At 31.9% G+C, this 18,876-nt stretch overlaps 1 protein-coding gene across 3 annotated transcripts in view; it reads right to left on the bottom strand.

Annotated features, from left to right (window-relative positions):
- LOC108917145 (glycerol-3-phosphate acyltransferase 1, mitochondrial) overlaps positions 1-18,876 on the bottom strand; it is an 89,493-nt gene that overhangs the window by 43,659 nt on the left and 26,958 nt on the right. Inside the window, exon 1 of one of the 3 annotated variants that reach the window (XM_018723613.2) lies at positions 5,672-5,889. The exons of the other annotated variants lie outside the window; for them this stretch is intronic. Within the exon in view, the coding sequence (XP_018579129.1) occupies positions 5,672-5,826 (155 nt within the window). The 5' untranslated portion in view covers positions 5,827-5,889. Of the gene's footprint in view, positions 1-5,671; positions 5,890-18,876 lie in introns of those variants that run through there. 3 annotated transcript variants of the gene reach the window in all.

The following is an 18,876-nucleotide window of genomic DNA, read 5'->3' as shown; positions in this document are numbered from 1 at the left end:
TTCTGTTATCATCCTCAAAACTTTGTTGAAAAGTGAATGGAAGTCAAATGCAACTTTTCGTTATTTCAATTCATTGGTAGGTAATTTTAAAATAAATATTAGTTTACTTGTTTTCCCTTACAAAATCTTAACGACAATGCGCAACTTTTCAAATTGAGAAAGCGTAAAAAAGTGTTTACTTGGTAATTTCTAAACAAGTAACCTACTCTTTCGAAAAAGCGTCTATTCATTTGTTTATTTCCTTTCGAAAACTATCTAATAATGTTGACATTTTATTTCCTAAATGTCAAATAGACACTACAGTTAAAAGGAACGAGACTTTTTTTACCAAAAAAGTCTTTTTCATATAGTTGTTATTAATTTAAACGATAAATTGCCACAATAATCTGACTGCTTATTCTTGAAAATTTATCCATTTCGATTGAATAAATTTTAAATTTCTTTATTTTCTTTGTTCGAAAATTGCAAACTGGCTTTCCCAATATTGCAGAATGTATACTTTGTAAGAGCCGAATAGGAAAATTTTCCTAATCATTTTAGGCACCGTAAGGGTCTATGATTTAAATACTACAACCTAAAAGAAAACATTTGAGCACTATGCTCACTATGTCAATTTTCCGTGGCACATGGATCGTCAGCAGAAAATCAAACTTTCCAATTTTGGGCGGGGTAAATTAATTAAATAGAAATTGACGGCATTTCGACCCAAGACAAATATTAGAAAAATAAGACATAAGAACCTTATGCCGTACAAAAATAACGGTTTTGGAAAGAATAAAAAAATTTCGTTTTCCAAACATTTTCACTAATGTAAAAATTATACAAAACTGTACCTGATTTTAAATAAAGATATTTAGTTGAATGTTATAATTTACTATGTCGTACGAATGCACTGGCTCTAAGGGCTTTTAACCCTTGCTCAAACCTTACCTTTTACAGTAGGATAAGGAAAATTATTAGAGGCACCCTAAAAAAAATTTAGAATGCGACATATAAAACTATACCTCAAGTCATTGTGCCGTACATCTTTTATGGCGCATGAGGTCACAGTAGGGAAATGAATTTTCCGATCAAGGGGTGGATATTTTAGTGAAAAGTTCCTGTACGGCATTTGTGCCCTTTTCGAATTCATTAAAAATTAACTATTAAAAAAATATTGCGGTACAAATATCGTGGCACTAAAGAGAAAAGAGGCCCCAAAGTTCCAAAAAAACGTATGCATATAACTGCACTAACTTTTTTTTCCATGCAAAAATTTTTAATATGTGTATGCATGCACTACGTGTAGTACGGTGTAGTATTATCCTATATTTTTTTTGTAAAAAAAGTAAAATATAAACGTTACTAATACTTCTTTCAAATATCAATAATTTAATTTTTTGGTAATTTTTATAAATTTTTTGCATTGAAAAAGATAAATTCTAATAGCTGTTTTACATTGACAATTTATTGATCAATTAATTCATGAAGTCGCTTCATCAAGAAACTGAACAAGTGTAATGCACCAAATCATTAACAGTCAATTAACTTCATCAATTTATTCATCAAGTTCTTGACGAATTAGAGCATGTTCTAATTTTCGTCAATTTCTTCGTGAAGTTCGGAAGTACCAACCCAACAGATTTCCAGCCTCAGATCAGTAATGAGGTTATGTTATTGGAATATGTAAATAATTGTGTGGCGTCGTGCTAGTTTTGCATTGTTTTTACTGATTTGTTACTTACAAATACTAATATTTATATAATATGTGTCAGAACGGTACCGCTGTTGTATCACTACAATTATGAGTGTAAAGGTGACATTTTTGAAATTTATTTGCTTCTTTGATTCATTGGCAGAACTGATTCATACGTCAAAAAACTTGGCAAAGTCTGTAGCAGTGTAAAACCACAATGTTTTCCAATAAATTCGTGAATTAATTCATGAAGAACTTCGTCAATTTATTCATCAATAAATTGTTAATGTAAAACAGCTATTAAACATATATTGATTAACATAATTTAGTTTTACATTTTTATTGGTCTACCTACTTGGAATTTACGAAACACTATAACGTTTCATTTTATTGTTTATACAGTTTATGCATATATTATTTGTATATTCCATGCAAATGTAATGTAACAACAATATAATTTTTCATCATCCCTTCATAATCTGCAATGAATGCCGTACAGGAATTGTTGATTATCGAGTATAGTAAAATTGAGATTTTAAATTATTTAAATATTTTTTATAGCATTCGACGAATGTTCCATCAAAAATGTAAAATTGCAACAATGATAAACAATTTTTTTTATTCACGGCCAATTGTTTTTTCCGATGCGAATAATTTTGTACGGCACTTTTATATAAAGACTATAAAGTGGAATAACTTGCTTCCGAAATGTATGCCCTTCAGGAAATAATGATTTTTAGCCAAGGAAAAATGGCGTTAATTTCAGAGCACTCATGTAATAAATTCTTTTTAGCCAAATATTTTGTACGGCACTTAAATTTTTCATTATTTTAGAGCATAAGTAAAACTCTGAAATCGGTGCCGTACATTTCTCAATAATTTTTTGGAATAGGGGTTAAAATGAGAAAATTTGCGTCAGGGTAAAAGCAAAGCTCTTAGATCAGTGCATTCGTACGGCAATTCAAATAAATATCTTTATTTAAAATCAGGCACACCGTACTGTTTTTTATAATTTTCACATGTGAAAATATTTGGAAAATGAAAATTTTTTATTCTTTCCAGAACCGTTTTGTACGGCATAAGGTTTTTATGTCTTATTTTTCTAATATCTGTCTTGGGTCGAAATGCCGTCAATTTCTGTTTAATTAATTGTAATCAACCACATAACCTTTGTCTTCAATCAGGCCGAGTATGTATCCCATTTTATCATAATAACATTTACGTTATTTCAGGGTTAAACGTAACCTAACCTAACCTTTGTCTTCAATCAGGCCGAGTATGTATCCCATTTTATCATAATAACAGTTACGTTATTTCAGGGTTAAACGTTAAGGTTAACGTTAACTGTTAAGATATAACGTGGACGTTATTGAGGAATTAAGACCATTTTTAGCAAATACTCGTATTGCAATTTTGTTGTTTTTTGAAGACGCTTTTGTGTCGACATTTTTTAAAATAATTATGCAAAATTATTATAAACAAGAGTCATATTAGACAAAAACACATATAACTGACAGATGTCTTTTAGGTTATGAAACATGAAACAAATGCAAACTCGTAAATAACGGGCAAGTACGACATAAAATAGTTTGTAACACGTTATCTTAAATTATAACAGAGTTTCTTAAAGGCAAGGAATTTGGTGTCGCTATAGTTTAACGTACGTGTTATTTGTCTAATGAAAATGAACAGCTTGTTAAATTTACATTTACTTGCCGGTTTTATAAACGCATATCGAAGGTAAGTTGTAAAATTTAAGTAACTTAGGTAATTATGTATTTACCCTAAAATTATTGTCAGGTTAAATCAAACGAAGAAGGATCTAACAAGGAAACTATCCCAACCCGAACTCTCCGATTTGCAATATTTTTATATATGTTGTAGACTCGGTTGTAGAACATAAAAAATTAAATGGCATATTTTTTTATCGGCGGAAAAACATATTTAGGGGGTGAAATACATCCTCAAAGTTCGCCCCCCAAAACAGTTTTTTCTAAATATCTGGGGTTCTAATCAATATTTTGGAATGAAAAAAAATGTAAATTGCTTCTTATAAAAAAACAAATGTTTCACATTAGATTCCGTGTTTGGAGGCTGCTACCCTTATTTTTTATTTCAGAAAAACTATATTTTTCAAACATTTTTTATATATAAAAAAATTCATATTTAAAAAAATAAAAAATATGATTTATGTAAACAAATTGACAAAATTAAGTTCTCTTTTTAGGGGGTGAACAGCAAACAGATACCCCTACCCCTCATGTTCACCCCCAAAAATAGTATTTCTGGGACATCTCAATATTTTGAAATGAAATAAAATAGAAATTACTCCTTTTAAAAAAATAAACTGTTTCACATTGCAACCCTTATTTGATATTTGAGGAAAACTAAGTATATTTTCAAACATTTTTTATATATAAAAAATTTCTATTGATTCAAAAAATTAAAAATATAATTTATGTAAACGAATTGACAAAAATAATTTCTCAGTTTAGGGGGCGAACAACCCCCTAGTAATCCCCTCGTGTGCGAAAAATGTCTTTACTTTTTCTGTAATCATACGAATAATTTTTTCTCTTGGTCTAAAACGGATTTAAACAGATGCAAACTACCCCTGATGTTCACCCCCAAAAATGAATGAAACAAAATGGAAATTACCGAACCCATTTTGAGGGATGAACATCAGGGGTAATTTGTATCAATTTAAATCCGTTTTAGACCAATAGAAAAAATTATTTGTGAAATATCTGTTTTTTTATAAGAAGTAATTACCTTTTCGCCACGGTAGCGCAGTCGGTCGAGAGTACGGTGGCATTTCTCGGCTAGGCTTCCTACTCTGGTCCGGGTTCGATCCTTGGTGTCGGCACTGGCAATGTCGATGGATAATGGGTGTTTGTCCGCGTTTTTTCAAGTGTAGCCCCCTTCCGCACAAGCCTTTGGTTTTGGATTTGGGGGTTGTCTCATTTCTGTGGTGTGTTTTATGTTATTTCGTTTCATTCCAAAATATTGATTAGAACCCGAGATGTCACAGAAATACTGTTTTTGGGGGGGTGAACATGAGGAGTAGTTTGCATCCGTTTAAATCCGTTTGAAGCTAATAGAACAAATTATTCGTATGATTAGAGAAAAAGTAAAAACTTTTTATTTTGTAATGTTAATTCTAATCGTATAGACATTTTTCGTTCACTAGGGGATTGCTCGCCCCCTAAAAAGAGAACTTAATTTTGCCAATTTGTTTACATAAGTTATATTTTTAATTTTTTTTTAACAAATATGAATTTATTATATATAAAAAATGTTTGAAAAATATAGTTTTTTGGAAATAAAAAATAAGGGTAGCAACCCCCAAACACAAAATCACTAATGAAACATCTGTTTTTTTATAAGAAGTAATTTTGCATGTAGTTTTATTCCAAAATATTGATTAGAACCCCAGATATTTAGAAAAAACTGTTTTTTGGGTCGAACTTTGAGAATGTATTTCACCGACATATTATTTAATAATAATAATGCAGAATTATTATAAATACCCGACTCGATAGACAAAAACAGATACAACTAAAAGAGTTCTTTTAGGTTATAAAATATGAAACAAATACAACGTAGAGCGTAGACCTACGTACAACATAAAATAGCGGCCGTTTACGGCACATTATTTGCAAATGTTATTTCTAACATAACGTTTTAGCGTAAATGGGATACATACTCGGACTGAATATCTTGTACTGTTATATTTAGTAGCCATTTTCTTCCACAAACCCCTTGAATACCTATTATTATAATAACCTAAAAAAACATCATAATTATTAGAAATTAATATGTTCTCATTAATTCATTTATTTGTTCATTAATAAAAACTGTTGCAGAGAACCAGTTTGAGAATATTTCTATATTAATACTTTCCTTTAACGTCCAGTAACATATTTTCAAATTTTTTCGACCGTTTCATTTTTTAAAAACGGACGGATGGTATCGATAAGCCTAACCTTGACTTACCCTCTCAAGATCAAGATAAAGTAGGTAGCCTGCAGCACCAGCACCAGCTGGAAGGACCCATAAATGGTGTCGAAGGCATCGAACTTCACGACGGCCAGAAGAATGGCTATCAAGATGTTGAAGCCGACCACCGACTCAAGCATGTTGCCGAACATCACGGAAAAATCGACGAAAAAGACGAGGCTAAGCCATAACGTTCGCGAGCTCGCGACAACTACTGAATTTGTCCAAATGTAAATAAATATGAATTACTTTTTTAAATTGATCGTTGACCGAAGTGGGAGATAAATAATTAATTACTGATACCAGAAAAAGCATTAGCATATCGCGCGCAAATGATGAGTATATTTATATTAACAGATGAACCGAATCTCAACGGATACACTGCCCGATACTATAAAGAAAATATACGGGCGTCATATTTTTTTACCTATTTTCATTATGTTCATCCATGCAGTTATATTTAACTTTCTTAGTGTCTTCAAAAATGTCTCGCGCCACATATTTAAATGAAATTTATGGTATAAATAATCTATTTGTACAGGATGACTCACTAACCTTGTTACAAACATTGTAATTTCTAAAATTTAATAAATATAGGTCGATATACACTAGGTACAAAAATTAAGGTATAACAATATAGAAAATATGGATTAGGTATTGCTAAAAAAACCATTTTCAACTTTTCAAAAGTGAAAAAAAGTGACACTGAGGTTGAAAAGTTACAACCAATATCCTTAGTTTATCCATTATTTGCATTACTTGCAAGTTATGCCAAGTTATCCAAATATCCCTAATTATGTAATTTTTACCATTTTTCCAACGAACATTTTCACTTCGATTTTTTTTTTATCAAAAACTAATAAATTACGACTTGTGGAGAATACTTTGCAGTTTCCAAAACCCTACTTGGATTTTCTGTACAATCATTATTTACCGAATAATTGATTACCAATTCAAAAATGACTATTTTGTTTTGATCGAAGATAATTCAGTGACAAATCATCGTATAGGGCTCCGAAATAGCTTAAATTGAAGGAAATTAAATTATCTAAAAAAGCTTTATGGTCAAAAAAAATTAATGAAGTCCATAGACCTTTTTAAAGACAAGCAAAATTTTCAAAAAAATTTGTTTTCCTTTGGTTTTCTTTTGATTACTCAAAAACCACTAACGCTAAAAAATGTTATACTCCAAATCCGAAAACTAGAAACTTCAATTTCCTTTTCTTGTGATTCTCTCTACGACCATTTCACTCTAAGTTACAGCTCTTCAAAAATCACCCAAAATTTTGGGATTTTTTAATTTTTGTGACGAATTTTTAAACTTTTAGGATTGAAATTATTGTAATAACCGTAATTTATTAATAAACAATTATCAACCAAGCAACAAACTGAAAAGTTACAATAAATGTTGAAAGTTGCAACGATTAGTTATTTTTCCCTGCATTAAAAAAAATATTGTTTAACACCGGTTATTTTTTTTTAAATTCACCGGTAAAAACTTAGAAATACATATATTTTAGCATTCCTTAGGTACCAAATTTGAATTAAATATTTTTAATAGGGCTCTAGATATGGCTACCTAAACATTTAGTTGCAATTTAAGAAATATAAAACTTAAATATGTAACTATATATTTAATGGTGCTATATTGTTTGATTTGTTTTTTTGCCATGTATTATTTACTGTGAATATTTTCGATCGAAACAAGGCGAGGGAATCATTTTTTACAAACTACATATATTTCAACAATCGGCATGTAAAGCTGTTATAATGTTAGCTGAGATAAATAAAATGTAAATAGAAACATATGTAAGTACGGACGGGTTGTTAAAAAACATTGATATCTGGAATAGAATACATTTATGTACTGCTTGCACTCATTTGATGATAAGGTATCTTTTTACAACCTGTTTCAAATAAAATAACTTTAAAAATGCCTATGAATCGTTTATGGAGAATGTCACAAGAATGTCAGTTTGTTCAGTCCAAAGCAAATGTAACAAAACTGCTTATTGAAGGATCTGCACACAAACTATTGCATTGTCAATCGCAATATTTTTGGTATACAGTACATTATTTTTTGCACACACACATAAGCACTTTAGAGATAAGATTTACGAGTTTGAATCCAGATTCGCCTATTTTATGTCGGGCAGTTTATACGAGCTCTGATAACGCAGTTGAATTATGATACTTGATGACTGTATTTTTGAAATGTAGGGGAGACTGCTCAATTGGAAACAACTCTGTCTCACAATCCTTTTACCAACCTTTGACCATGCACACAAAGGATGATGAATGTAACAATTCCACACAAATAAAGTAATCGTGTCACAGATAATACATTTTCCTTGATATATGCTTGTTATTCTGGGAATGCGATGAAATTATTCAAATAAAACTGGTATAGTAATCTGAAAGTATGCATTTTTAAGTCGTACCAAACTAATTAATTCTTTTAGAAAATATCAGCATAAGGTCAAAAGGTCTATTTCAGAAATTTAAAGTATTTATTACTAATATGCGTATCTTGAGATAAGTAAAATAATAATCATAAAGGGTGTTTCAATTAAACCTGGAAAATATCAGAATTAAAACCGAGACACGTTGATTTTATTTTCAATGGGGACACGTGATGGCGTAAGTTTTGGTGTCTTGGAAGTCACCCCTTAGGTAGGGGCATAAAATACCCTTGAACTTTAAATGGCACCCTTTGTTGGGTGACACCTCATTTTAAAGCTTTTTCAATTCTGCTCACGACCTCATACGACTTTTTTAATTTTGGTTTGGATGTGACAGTATCACATTATTATATGTGCAATATCTATAAACAATTTTATTGAAAGAACATTGTCTTAGTTTTCGATACGTAACCCTACATTTTATATTAGAAAACATAAAAATAACACAGGCCAACCAGATGTTAACTCAACAACACCAATATACTTTTCCAAGGAGGATTTTGGTGCGCTGGATTCGAATTCGAGGTCCAAATTTCTCAATTGGCTCTGGTTTTCGCGATATCCTAACCTAAAAGTGCCAAAATCGATTTTTTACATACAGGGTGTCCCACAGTGACGGCCCATTCAAATTATTTTAGAGACTGCTTCGATTTGAATTTTGAAAATTTGGGATACTGGGTTTTCGGGCATGCCCTTCTCAGCTAAAATAATGGCGTCCACGTACCACTTCCGGTTATACCGGATGTCGACCTCAACTTGCTTATTTTAATTGCAATTTGGGATTCTACGTATTATTTTAGGTGAAGTTTCGCTATTCCTAAAATTAACCGTTTCCGAGATATTTAATTCTTTTCAAAAAAATGGAGAAACAGTGACTAGCTTCAAACCATGTGTATTTTATAGTAAGAAAGTAAAGCTAGACCCCTAAGCTTCCGATCCATACTTTCAAAGTGGTTTAATTGCATACAGGGTGCTAGAAATTTAATGCCGAGTTTAGTTAACTTCAAACCTTCATTAGTCGGTTTTTTTAAATGGAACACCCTGTAGATTTTTCTATATTCTGATGAACAATTTTATTCTCTTTTGAACGGTATCAGGGTTCCCTATACCCATCTCTTCTAGTTTTTAAGTTATCTACTATTTTTTGTGTAATCACCTGAAATCATGTAATTTCTTGCGAAGAAAGCTGTGGAATTTTTAGCAAAACTTCAATACAAACAACTATACTGTCAATTTGTTGTTAGTCTCTTGCAGTGACAGTTTAATTTAGTGTTTATAAGAAATGAAAAACAATACATATTCAAATGCTGATATTTTAAATTTATTATTCATTCACGGACGTTGCAATGGGCTTATAGGTAGAACGTGTATAGTTTTTACTGAGACATATCCAAATTTGCCACCAATGAGCAGAAAAAAGTTAAGAAGAATTTTAGCAAATCAACTAGAGTATATTCGAATTTGTGCAGAAAGAATTTTACCAAAATCAATAACTTCAAATGAAGATAATGTAATAAATGTGCTAGCCTATTTTAATGTTCATCCAGAATCCTCAACTCGTGCCGCAGAGTATGATTTAGGCAATTCACGAGTGTCCATTCACAGGATGCTAAGAACTAATGATATGCATCCATAAAAATTTAATCCGGGTGACGCCGTGCAACGAGTACAATTTTGTGAAACGATGTTAGTGCGATACCACGAAGATCCACAATTTTTGCTTCATATATGGACAGACGAGTCAAAATTTACGAAAGAAAGTATTTTTATTAGACATAATACTCATTTGTGATCATCTGAAAATCTTCACGTTACCCGGGGAACTTTCAAAATAAATTTAGCGTAAATGTTTTTTGTCTAATTAAAGATAACCAAATTTCTTACCATATCTACGAAGAAAATTTAAATGCCGACAGATATCTCAATATTTTGCAAACTGTTGTGGCAGATTTTCTAGATGATATCTTACCTTTAGACCAACTAAGGAAGTGTTGGTCCTCAATGTTGGTAATTATACGGGGCTACACCTCACTGTCACAATCAAATCGATCAACAGCTGAAATGTTTGAAGATAGATGGATGAGACGCCTAGGACCGTGGAATTGGCCAGTGAGGTCTCCCGACCTCACTCCATTAGATTTTTGTGTTTGGGGAGTAATAAAGCAAAAAGTTTATTCTACATCCGTTGCTTCAAAAGATAATTTGATTGCTGGAATACGAAGAGCGTTCCAGCCATTGCCTGCAGCTGAAATAGCAAAAGCGGTGACTGATGGCGTTATCTCTAGAATCCGCAAGTGCTTAGCTTTTAATGGGGGTCACATTGAACACTTATGACTTTTTTAAGTAATTTTTTATCTTAGTACATTATTATTATCAACATAAATAATTAAAATTGTGTATTACTATGTATGAAGTTGATTTTTTAGAATTCTTCTTAACTTTATTCTGCTCATTGATGGAAAATTGGGATATGTCTCATTAAAAACTGAAAGTGTTCTGCTTAGAATCCCATTGCAACGTCTGTGAATAAATAATAATAAATAACTGGCGACAGTTTAGTTGTTTGTTTTGAAGTTTTGCTAAAAATTCCACAGCTATCCTCGCAAAAAAATACATGATTTTAGGTGATTACATAAAGAAAAGTAGATAACTTAAAACCTAGAAGAGATAGGTATAGGGAACCCTGATACCGTTCGAAAGAGGATAAAATTGTGTATCAGAATATAGAAAAACATACAGGGTGTTCCAATTAAAAAAACGACTTATGAAGGTTTGAAATTAACTAAACTCGGCATTCTAGCTACCTGTATGCAATTAAGCCACTTTGAAAGTACGGATGGGAAGCTTAGGGGTCTAGCTATTTACAGGGTGTATCTAAATAACACCGAAAAAATTCAAGGGGCGATTCTCCGATGAAAATTAATAGGGGTCTTTGGTATAAAATTTTTTGAAAAAACCCTCCCCTGAAAAGTTACGCCCCTCCTAAAATTACAAAAAAAAATTGTTTTTCTTTTTTATCTTCCACGTACATCAAGCTAAAGAAACCAAACTTGGTGAACATTATCTGTCAATAAAACTACACTTTTTGAATTTTTTTCAACCCTGAACTATTTTTGTAAGGGGTTGAAATAATCAACCCCTATGACATTTTTTCTTATAATTTTTTTTTCGATAAAATTTTTTCCTTTTAAAAAATATGTCTAAAAAACCCCATTCATTTACTAACTTTTTGATCTCTTCAAGTTTCTTCGAAAAGTTAAGGATTTATGACAAAAAAAAAAAAATGTATTGTAATGTATTTTTAAAAAGATGAGCTGTTTAACGCGAGTGTATTTTGCCGAAAGATCTAGTGGCCTGTTCTTTACAATGGAATCCGTAGAAACAAATGTCAATGTCATTTATTGTTACTGTTTCTTACTATTTCACAAGTTTCATGATTTTGTGTAGAAAATATTAGTTAATAAACCGAAAATATGGTTAACTATTCGAATTTAGAAATGGCAGATATGCATTTTACATATGGGTATGCTAACGGTAATGCATTGGAAGCGCAAAGACTTTATGCTGAACAGTACCCAGAGCGTAGATTACCCCACCATACTACGTTCACAAATATTCACCAACGCTTGCGGGAACTTGGAAAATTTGAAAAGAGAAGTCATGACTGTGGCCGTAGCCGAGAAGTTAGAACTGAAGCTGTCGATGAAGCCGTACTTAATTTAATTGAGGAATCCCCAGAAACTAGTACCAGGAAAATAGCTCGTGTCCTAAATGTAAGCCATTCGGTAGTTTTTAGAATTTTAAAAGAACAACAGTTATATCCCTATCATCTCCAACGGGTGCAGTCGTTACTGATTCGAGATTTTTTACCACGTGTGGTTTTTTGTCAATGGCTTATTAATATGATCGGCCAAGCGCCGCAGTTCTTAAGAAATATTTTATTTACTGACGAGGCGAATTTCTCAAGAGACTGTATTAGAAATTTTCGTAACAATCATATTTGGGCTGAGGAAAATCCTCATGACTTTTTTGAAGGAAATCATCAGTATCAATTTTCATTAAATGTGTGGCTCGGAATTATCGACGATCATTTAATTGGTCCCTATTTTCTTCCACGACGATTAGATGGTGACTCATATTGTCATCTTCTCGAAGAATTACCTATTATTCTTGAAGAAGTTCCCATTCAAATTAGGCAACGTTTATGGTTTATGCACGACGGTGCACCAGCCCACTTTAGTATACGTGCAAGACGTCACTTGGATGAGGTGTATGCCAATCGATGGATAGGTCGAGGAGGATATGTAAATTGGCCAGCCCGCTCCCCTGACCTTAATCCTTTGGATTTTTGCATATGGGGATATCTGAAATCTTTGATCTACTCAAGGCCAGTTGAAGATATCAATGATTTGCGAAACCGCATTGTAGCAGGGTGTGAAACGATAAAAAATTCACCAGGAATATTTGAACGCATACGCAATTCTATGAGAACAAGAGTAGATGCTTGTATTGAAGCTGAAGGCAATCATTTTCAACATTTTTTGTAGATTGTATTGTCAATATCCGACAGATTTTTATTTTTTGTTACTGTTATAACATTATTCATCATTTGTTCACTTTTAGTCTAAGTTCCAAACTTCTTAGCCTAGTAGAATCATAGGTCAACTATTTGGTTGAGTGTTTTTTAATAAAATGTTATTTAATATGACAATAAATGACATTGACATTTGTTTCTACGGATTCCATTGTAAAGAACAGGCCACTAGATCTTTCGGCAAAATACACTCGCGTTAAACAGCTCATCTTTTTAAAAATACATTACAATACATTTATTTTTTTTTGTCATAAATCCTTAACTTTTCGAAGAAACTTGAAGAGATCAAAAAGTTAGTAAATGAATGGGGTTTTTTAGACATATTTTTTAAAAGGAAAAAATTTTATCGAAAAAAAAATTATAAGAAAAAATGTCATAGGGGTTGATTATTTCAACCCCTTACAAAAATAGTTCAGGGTTGAAAAAAATTCAAAAAGTGTAGTTTTATTGACAGATAATGTTCACCAAGTTTGGTTTCTTTAGCTTGATGTACGTGGAAGATAAAAAAGAAAAACAATTTTTTTTTGTAATTTTAGGAGGGGCGTAACTTTTCAGGGAAGGGTTTTTTCAAAAAATTTTATACCAAAGACCCCTATTAATTTTCATCGGAGAATCGCCCCTTGAATTTTTTCGGTGTTATTTAGATACACCCTGTATAATATAGTTGCTTTATTTTTCTTACTATAAAACACACATGGTTTGAAACTAGTCACTGTTTCTCTCCACTTTTTTTGAAAAAAATTAAATACCTCGAAAACGGTTAATTTTAGGAATAGGAAAACTTCATAAAAGTCCACCTAAAATAACACGTAGAATCCAAAATTGCAATAATATATAGGGTGTTGCATTTCAAATAAGCAAGTTGATGGGAACTTCCGGTATTACCGGAAGTGGTACGCGGACGCCATTATTTTATTCGAGAAGAGCATGCCCGAAAACCCGGTATCCCAAATTTTCAAAATTCAAATCGAAGTAGTCTCTAAAATAATTCTAATGGACCGTCACCGTGAGACACCCTGTATTTGAGGTTATGTTACACGCAAAGGTAATTTTTTTGCTGAAACCATTAACGGGATCCTAAAGTACTATACTTACTCTTTAACTTGGATTTATCCAGATATCATTTTTCGTCTCTGATAAATCGCTGTTGAAATTTAGTAGTTTGTCTTATTTCACGATTTTTAATATACTGACAATACAGCACCACAAACTTTATGGGTTTATGGGCTTAGGGTTTATGAGTTCGGAATTAAACGTATTAGCCTCTGTTATGTGTAAATGTATTTCCAGATTGATTTAATGCGTAAAATATCGCCCATATATCGACTTTCTAGGCATTTTTTTAAAGTTTATTGCAAAATTTGACGTGATCGAGTATTTTGGAGTTCAGATTCATCATCAGTGACCCCAAAAACTTGTAAGATCCCTACTTCCGGGTGCCAATGAATTTAGGTTTGTGGTGGTTTGTCAGTACATTCAAAAATCGAAAAATAAGTCAAATTACAAAATTTCAACATGCGATTTCTCAAAGACAAAAAATGATATCGGGATAAATCCAAGTGCGTTTTAAAGAGTAAGTATAGTACTTTCACACCTACATAATGGTTTCAGCAAAAAATTTACCTATCCATTTAACATAACCTCAAATATGTGAAAAAAATCGTAATTTTGTCACTTTTAGGTTAGTATATCTCAAAAACCAGAACCAATTGAGAAATTTGGACCTCGCATTCGAATTGAGCGCACCAAAATCCCTCGGAAGAATATATTCTGGTTTCGTTTTGTCGGCTTGTGTAATTAACACGCTCTCTAGCACCCAAAACCTATTTTAAAAATCGACACTTCCGCATTTCAAAGCAGCAATCCCATTTTGAAAAACTATTGCAGTGCATTCGACCCTCATAAATGTAATTTTTCACTGGAACGATACTTCGTCGAAATCCTAAGACATACTAAGCACTTTCTATAACAAAAGTCTCGTATCTACCTTTACAATGAATCAAAATTAGACGCACGACGAGTGCAAAACACGAGATTGACCGACGATGTCACGCTATTCACTAACCACGCGTGTAAAAATATTCGTCGACTTTAGTGGATGAGCAAATCGCCACAGAGTCGCCTGAAATGTTGACAGAGAGCCGCAACCTTCTGTTCAAAGGCATAAATGATAAGCAATTGCGTAAGTGTTAACGCTTGTTACCTGCATCCTGCATTAAGGTGGACATATACAGGGTGGTTTGTAACGAATGGATCATACTGTAACTGAAGGTTCCTGAGGCCCTTTTTTTTAAATAATTTTCAACTTTTCACTACTTACATTTCATTCTACATAACTAGAAAAATGAAGGGTAATTCTGTTTTACACAAAATGTCTTTTATATTAAAGTTATGTGTTTTTGAAGCTTTAACTTGTCAATTTTCACTTTGCATGTACAGGGTGTCCCAAAGTTCGCGTCTCAGGACCATAACAGACATACGAGAAGCGACAGTAAAAATCTGTTTAGATGGCGTGAATCGGAACTCATTAAGGTCCGTTTTGCACTGGAAAAATATTTTTTCAAAATTCGGAAAATAAAAAAAAATACGTCAACTTTTTTTTTCCATTTTCCATGATAACTAAAATTATCTATTTTTTATGAACATTTTTTTTGCAGAAATGTTTTCTCTTCTCCCCTTAAAAAGTTACAATAACAAACATTATACAAAAATGTATCCTATTGTATTGGAATTAGTCATGATTTAATCAACACTGCCTGTGAAAACCATGGCTGAAACTGCATGATAAACAAACTAGTAAGTAACATCTAAAAATTAAAAATTGTTCATAAAAAATGAAAAAGTTCGACATGATTTTAATTTACGGTGAATGTCAAAAAATGCCAGAAAAGCTACTAACTTACATCATGGGAGATATCCACAGCGTCAAGCTGTTAACCGAAAAATATTTGCCAGATTAGAACGAATTTCGCGTGCTAACAAAAATGCATTTTCATCAAGAAAAGGGAAAGCAATTTCAAAATCAGTGTGAAACGATATTACCGTAGCTAGGGTATTACAATATGTTGAGGAAAATTCTAGAAATTCTATACAAGCCACTTTTGAATTAAATTTAAAAATGAGTTATGTGCAAAGAATTTTGAGCTCCAATGATTACCATTACTATAGGCTAAATAACTTGGAGCACTTATCTGACATACATGCTGAAAAAAGACTTAATTATATAGCCCATATAATGGTTAATTTGGAAATAGATAATAGACTCTTACAACACATTCTTTGGACCGATGAGAGTCCTTTTATAAGTAATGGCAAGCCAAATAAAAGAAACGAACATTATTGGGCCACTGAAAATCCACACTATGTTAATGCCATTCAAAATCANTAGCCTAAATAATGGTTAATTTGGAAATAGATAATAGACTCTTACAACACATTCTTTGGACAGATGAGAGTCCTTTTATAAGTAATGGCAAGCCAAATAAAAGAAACGAACATTATTGGGCCACTGAAAATCCACACTATGTTAATGCCATTCAAAATCAGGGTCATTATGGAATAAATGTTTGGTGTGGCATTATTGGAATGCATTTAATTGGCCCATACTTTTATGAAAAGGTATTGAGCGCTAAATAGTTATTTACAGTTTTTACAATAGGAGCTTCTAGCACTGCTTGAACATGTGCCGCTGCAGCTCGGGTTGAATATGTGGTTGCAACACGATGCTCCTCCACATAAATCTAAAAGAGCTACATACAATTTAAAAATACTTTCGGAGCTAAGTGGATTGGAATTAATGGGCCTGTAGAATGGGCTTTAAAGTCTCCAGATTTAACGCCCCTAGACTATTTTTTATGGGGAACAATAAAAAATCAAGAATATGAGACACCCACGAGAAGTTTGGAGCACTTAAAGCAAAAGATTCGACATGTTTGTGAGAATCTTTCAGGAGAAACGTTGTTTAAGGCTACAAGGGAAGTTAGGAAAAGATCGGATAAATGCTTAGAAATAGGAGGCATGCATATCGAAAATGTTTCATCATAAATTTATATTTTATATTAGTTATAATTAAATTTGTTTAATTTTTCTATATTTGGTTTTCCTATTTAACTATGACCAATTACAATACAATAGGATATATTTATGTATAATGTTTGTTATTGTAACTTTTTAAGGTGAAGATATAGAGAAAACATTTCTGCACAAAATATGTTCATAAAAAATAGATAATTTCAGTTATAAAAAAAAATTGGTATGTTCGTGGAAAAAAAAGTTGATGACGTCATTTTTTTATTTTCCGAATTTTGAAAAAATGTTTTTCAAGTGCAAAACAGACATTAGCGAGTCCCTATTCACGCTATCTCAACAGATTTTTACTGTCGTTTTTCGTTTGTCTGTTATGGGCCCGACCAAACTGCGAAGTACAAGAGTTTAAAGTGAAAAGTTGGACAAATCTTCCAATTTCTTAAGCTCGTGTTTTTTGAAAAAATAGTACCTTGCGTAGTAGCTATTTTGCTTTCAAAATAATTTGCTGGAACATTTTTGGTTTAATGAATCATAAACAGACTAGAGAATACATTTTGAAGGTATCTTAAATAGGCATGTAGAGGATGTAACTAAAATACTTATACAAATTTTAAAGACGGATTGTACGTTGTAAACAAATGTCTGGAAAGTACCTCCTTGTGTTATTTTCAAAATAAATATCCATAATTTGAAGCCCTTTTTCTTTTATAATGTTCTCGAAAACGACAAATTTAGATACATGAGAATTGAAAAATGAAATAATATACAGGGTGTTCCATTAAAGAAAAAGCATCTTTGTTATGTCATAACTTTTTGGCTGATCCTGTATATTTATTTTTTTTTATTGGAATAGATTTTTAAGAACCCTAAAATGTTATGATTTTTCGATATCTATCTTACTTTAGGAGATAATCGATCGTTTCCATACATATCAGCGACCATATATAACAATATTTTGTATTTAAAAATCGTGTTTTCAATAACAGAGTACAATTACAACTATAAGGAAATATACCTTTACCTTGTAGAAATTAATATGTAGCTCTTAAAAGTAATTTTCAGTTTAGCAATGACTAGATGTATTGCAATATGTTCTAATCAAATTACTAAGATAAACTAAATATGTCCTTTATTGATTGCGAGTTCAAAAACTAGTGTTTTTGAGGTAAATACAATTTCAATCATCTTTCTAAATGAAATGTGGACATATTCTTTAACGGAACATAAAGTCATTGCTTGCTACATGATGTGCGGTCTGAGACCTCACATATCTTTCATTTGAAAGTAAAACTAGATCATACATATTTACCAAATTCATTACACAATTTGGCGGCACTTTCCAAGCACTATTTTTTATGAACAATGGAATCAACTTAATATAAACACGTTTGTGTTAAAAACAACACTATAGGTGCGTTCCTATATTCGTTTTACAATTAGTGTACAAAATTATGTAAATTTCGCATGTCAAAGCTTTGGGTATGACCCAGCTAAAACAGTCAAGAATTTTTTCGCCACTATCTTTTACATTCCACACCACATCCATTTATTTATCACGTCCGACTGTAAGGTAACAAATTGCTACCTTAAAGACGAACCTTGATTTCAATTTCATTTAAAATCAAATGCTTCAAATACTTATTCAGTTAACCTTCAAAATTTACGAATCACATCATTACAATTCCTGTACGTCACTGGTAAGGATGTTGTTCTCTAACTGTTCCTACAAATTTCGAAGGCGCATCTATTGACTAACTTTGCAGCATACTAATGAGATTATATTACCTTTGAAAGCACATAGGTAGCGATAACTACTAGTCAACTGAAATCAAATTATTAGAAGTAGGTATATATTTATTTATTTATACAATTTATTTGTGAAACAATCAAAAACCAATTAATTATAGAACAAAGATCATTTCATATTGGCTATGAGGGTGTACAGTCATCAAGAATCGATATGGAAAAATAGATTTTTAAGTCAGTTTAAGTTAGGAAAATTCACTCCAGTTTCCAATGCAATTCAAGAAACCTTCCAGAATCTATTCGAGGGGGACAAACCGAGGGACAAACCTCACAAAAAGTGTATAACTATTGACAAGGAATCGCAGATGACCCAC

The sequence above is a fragment of the Anoplophora glabripennis genome, unplaced genomic scaffold, assembly GCF_000390285.2.
Source record: "Anoplophora glabripennis isolate ALB-LARVAE unplaced genomic scaffold, Agla_2.0 scaffold85, whole genome shotgun sequence".
NCBI classification, from domain to species: domain Eukaryota; kingdom Metazoa; phylum Arthropoda; class Insecta; order Coleoptera; family Cerambycidae; genus Anoplophora; species Anoplophora glabripennis.
This window is presented reverse-complemented; position numbering and strand designations above follow the sequence as displayed.